The sequence below is a fragment of the Elephantulus edwardii genome, unplaced genomic scaffold (genome assembly GCF_000299155.1).
Source record: "Elephantulus edwardii isolate Elephantulus edwardi_28Jun2011 unplaced genomic scaffold, EleEdw1.0 scaffold00055, whole genome shotgun sequence".
In the NCBI taxonomy this organism is placed as follows: Eukaryota; Metazoa; Chordata; class Mammalia; order Macroscelidea; family Macroscelididae; genus Elephantulus; species Elephantulus edwardii.
In genome coordinates, this window is record NW_006399805.1 from 11,051,199 (window position 1) to 11,055,057 (window position 3,859).

At 54.3% G+C, this 3,859-nt stretch overlaps 1 protein-coding gene across 1 annotated transcript in view; it reads left to right on the top strand.

The window, feature by feature from the left end:
- The window catches only part of AGK (acylglycerol kinase), a 70,931-nt gene that overhangs the window by 55,804 nt on the left and 11,268 nt on the right, over positions 1 to 3,859 (top strand). Inside the window, exons 13-14 of the mRNA XM_006887228.1 lie at positions 862 to 932; positions 3,519 to 3,603. Coding sequence (XP_006887290.1) covers positions 862 to 932; positions 3,519 to 3,603 — 156 coding nt within the window. The remainder of the gene's footprint in view (positions 1 to 861; positions 933 to 3,518; positions 3,604 to 3,859) is intronic.

Consider the following 3,859-nt stretch of genomic DNA (forward strand, 5'->3'; position numbering starts at 1 on the left):
TCAGTGTGAACACGGACAGGATGGGGCCCGTCAGTGTGAACACGGACAGGATGATGGCCCATCAGTGTGAACACGGACAGGATGATGGCCCATCAGTGTGAACACGGACAGGGCAATGACCATCAGTGTCAACATGGTCATAACCACTCCCTGGACATGTCCTAATGTTTATTTAGCTTATATTATAAAAGGGAGCTCTGGTGGCCTAGTGGCAAGAAGCTGTGCTGTAGTCCTGAAGGCACATGTTTCAAGGCCACCAGCTTGTCTGTGGGAGAAGGGTGGGCAGTCTCCTCCCATGAGAATAGCTGCCTCCAAAAACCCACTGGAGGGTCCACTGTGGGTTGGTTCCAACTCTGTAGTACATGACAACAACATACAGTAAAAACATACAATGCAGATTATTTTAATGGGATATAAACTATAGAGCTATATTTTTTAAATAAAATTTTTATTTCATACTGGTTTGCTTACAAAGTTCATATACATTGTTTTTCACATTGGATCTTTCCCGTTTCCTTTACCCACACCTTCCTTTACCTATCAAATCATGTGATCACCACCCCCTCACTCCTCACCTCTCTGCTCCTACCCTCCCTCTCCCCCTGGATCCTCAGTTTTACTAGTTAACTTTCTCTTTCTACAATAATGGTCTCATATAGTATTTGTCCTTATGGACTGAGTTCACTTAGCTGAATTAGAGCTATTTCTTAAATAAACAAGAACGAGGAATGGGGTCTGTATTCAGATGTAGGCACGAGGTGTCTCAGATGCCCAGCTTCCGAGTGGGGACGGCAGGTCCAGGGAGGACCAGGGTGCCTTCCCTCAGTCACTCAGTGCTTATGCTGGCCCGCCCCGTTTCAGAGCACAGAGGACTTCATGAACATCTGCATCGAGCCAGACACGGTCAGCAAAGGAGACTTTATCACCATCGGGTGAGTGGCCAGCCTGGTCGGTGAACTGCTGGGGTGGACTTCTGTTCAGGGGCTGGAGGGGTGGGGGCAGGGGAAGGACTGGGGTGTGGGGTCTTGCATTCTCCTTTGGGGAGGCTCTGTGGGGGGTAGGGGAAGAGCTGAGGTGTAACGTCTTGCATTCTCCTTTAGTGGGGCCCCGTGTGTCCTGTCTCTTCCTGCCTTCCCCATCACGATCAGGCTAGGGAAGCCTCAGATCTCAGGTCACAGAACAGAGTTCCTGACCCTGTGTCCTTGTGTGGAGAAGCTGTCAGCTCCTCCAGCTTTTCTAGTCTGCATAGCAGCATAATAGGGCGGTCTCCACCTGAGTGGTAGTGTGGGGTCAGCCCATCTCCTGTGGTGCCGTGCTCCCGCCCCTTGATCGCGTAGCAGGCCCTTGGTCTGACCCCATTGGCTGCCCAGGACTGCATTGGTGGAGCAGGAAGCAGCCTTCCTCCAATCTCAGCCCCTGGGGATGCTGTCTCCATGCCAACAAGCAGCTGCCTGCTGCCTCCTGGGCTCTGCCCCACAGTGCCCCCTGGTGCCCACTTGGGGCTGGATGTTCCTACTTTGCGCAGCCATTCCCTGGCCCAGTGCTCCAGCCTGGGTACGGCCTCTGCTGTCCACCCTCCAGCACGTGGCCTCTGTGCGGGCAGTTGCCTGGGCAGCCTTGGCTTTGCTTCCTGTGTCAGCAGTGGGGGCTTTTCCCTTCTCTGCTGGGGAGCCCCGGCTCAGAGGCCCTGCCCTGTCCTCGTGAGACACTCACAGCTCCACTTTCACACAGCTCCGTTGTCCTGGCGAGGGAGTGCAGGTGGTGTCTGTGTAAGTCGCGCTGCTTGTCCAGACTGTGCTTCTCTGGCGAGTCAAATCCGCCACAACTCCTTGGGAGCAAGATGGGCAGTCTCCTGTGTGATCCACATCCTCAGACACTCGCTGCAGGGTCAGCTCCGGGTGACACTTTGAGACAGGACAGTCACAGTTCAGGCTACTGTTACTGCTGCAGCTACATTGTTTCCTTTGAGTCCCCTGGGAAGGGAAGTGATGTCACATCTATTTTTTTCTGGTTGGCTGAACAGGATACTGGAATGGGACAGTGTTTTAGAAAGCTGCTGAAAATTTCATATCCTAAAGCTCTGGTCTCTGGTGGCCTAGTGGCTGCCCTTGCAGCCTTGGCTCCAACTGCACTACAATCCCAAAGGCCCATGGTTCAAATCCACCAGCTGCTCCACAGGAGAAGGATGGGCAGTCTCCTTCTGTGTGATTAAATGCCTCTGAAAAATCACTGGAGGGTCATGTGTAGGTTGGTTCCAACTTGACAGTACATAACAGCAATAAAGCTCTGGTGGCTTAGAGATAAGAAATTGTGCTGCCAATGCAAAGGTATGCAGTTCAGATCCACCAGCTGCCCTATAGGAGAAATGTGGGCATTCTCCTTCTGTGCAGTTTACTTCCTCTGAATTTACTTTGCATCCATAGCTATAAGGGTGGGTGTGTGCATAAGATGAAAAGTATTATGTAAGAGTGTGTGTGTCTGTGTGTCTGTGTGTGTGTACACAGGGGAAGTGTATACATGGGGGGTGTGTATACGTGGGGGTGCGTACACAGAGTGGGGGTGTATACACGGGGGGTGTATGCACAGGTTTGCTTGTGTACACGGAGGGGTTTGTATACATGGAGGTGTACAGAGGGCAGAGAGATAGCTGTGAACACACGTGTGTGTGTGTGTGTGTGTGTGTGTGTATGTAGATGGGTGTGTGTGTGTACACAGGGCAGGTGTGTGTATACACAGGAGTGTATGTGTGTACACAGGGCAGGGAGGTGGTTGTATATACACGGGGTGTACACAGGATGGTATGTATACACAGGTGTGTCTGCACAGTGGGGGGTGTGTACACAGGGCGGGGAGGAACCTGTATACACAGGATGTGTTTGTGTGTGTGTACATGGGGGATGTATACAGGGTGTGTGTGCACAGGGCAGGGGTGTGTGTGTGTGTGTTGTGTGTGGACACGGGGCGGTGTATACACAGGGTGGGGAGGTGGCTGTGTACTTGGGGAGTGCACACTCCCTGTGTGTGTACACTAGGTGTGTACACACTAGCGTGCTTGGTGGGGCAGTTCTTGGAGCATCAGTCACTCTGAAGGCACAAGTACGTCCCTCTGAAGCTCATTGCCTTTGGGTGGATTCTGAGTCATCGTGACCCTGTGGGTTTTGAAGGCGGCCATCGTTCCTGACACAGGACATGGGGACATGCCACATCTTTCTCCTGTAGAGCGGCTGGTGAGAGAGAATTGCCAGCCTTTTGGTTACCGCCAGGCTTGGCCCCTGCACCCCCAGGACTCCTCATAGCGTGCAGTGGACTGCATGAAGTCCTCCCCCGAAGCAGAATAAACATCTCTCCCCTTTAAGTAATAAAGAGTCGCAGGACCACTGAAGAGCCACTGACCTAAGGAGTGTAGTCTGACTGAGCCAGAGCTTCCTGGCCTGGGATGGGGCCCAGCGCGCTTCCCGCAGTGCTGGGGGTGTCCACACGGCGGCTGCCGCTTTTCACTCCGCTCTCTGTACCCACAGGAGCAAGAGGATACGTGACCCAGCCCTGCATGCCCCTGGCACCGAGTGTCTACAGGCCAGCAGGTGCACGCTGCAGCTGCCCGAGGTGAGCAGGGCCACGCGGGGACTGGCCACTCTCCTGTCCCCTGCTGACCCTCCTGAGGCTCTGCGGGCCAGGTCCTGCTTCTGCACAGAGAGCCAGGAGGGAGGAGCCTGCTCCTCTGAGTGGTGGGGGCTCTGGCTGCGAAGTGGAGAGTGAGAGGCCGTGAGGGGTGACGCTGAGCCCTCCTGGGGATCGAGGGGTGACGCTGAGCCCTCCTGGGGATCGAGGGGTGACGCTGAGCCCTCCTGGGGATCGAGGG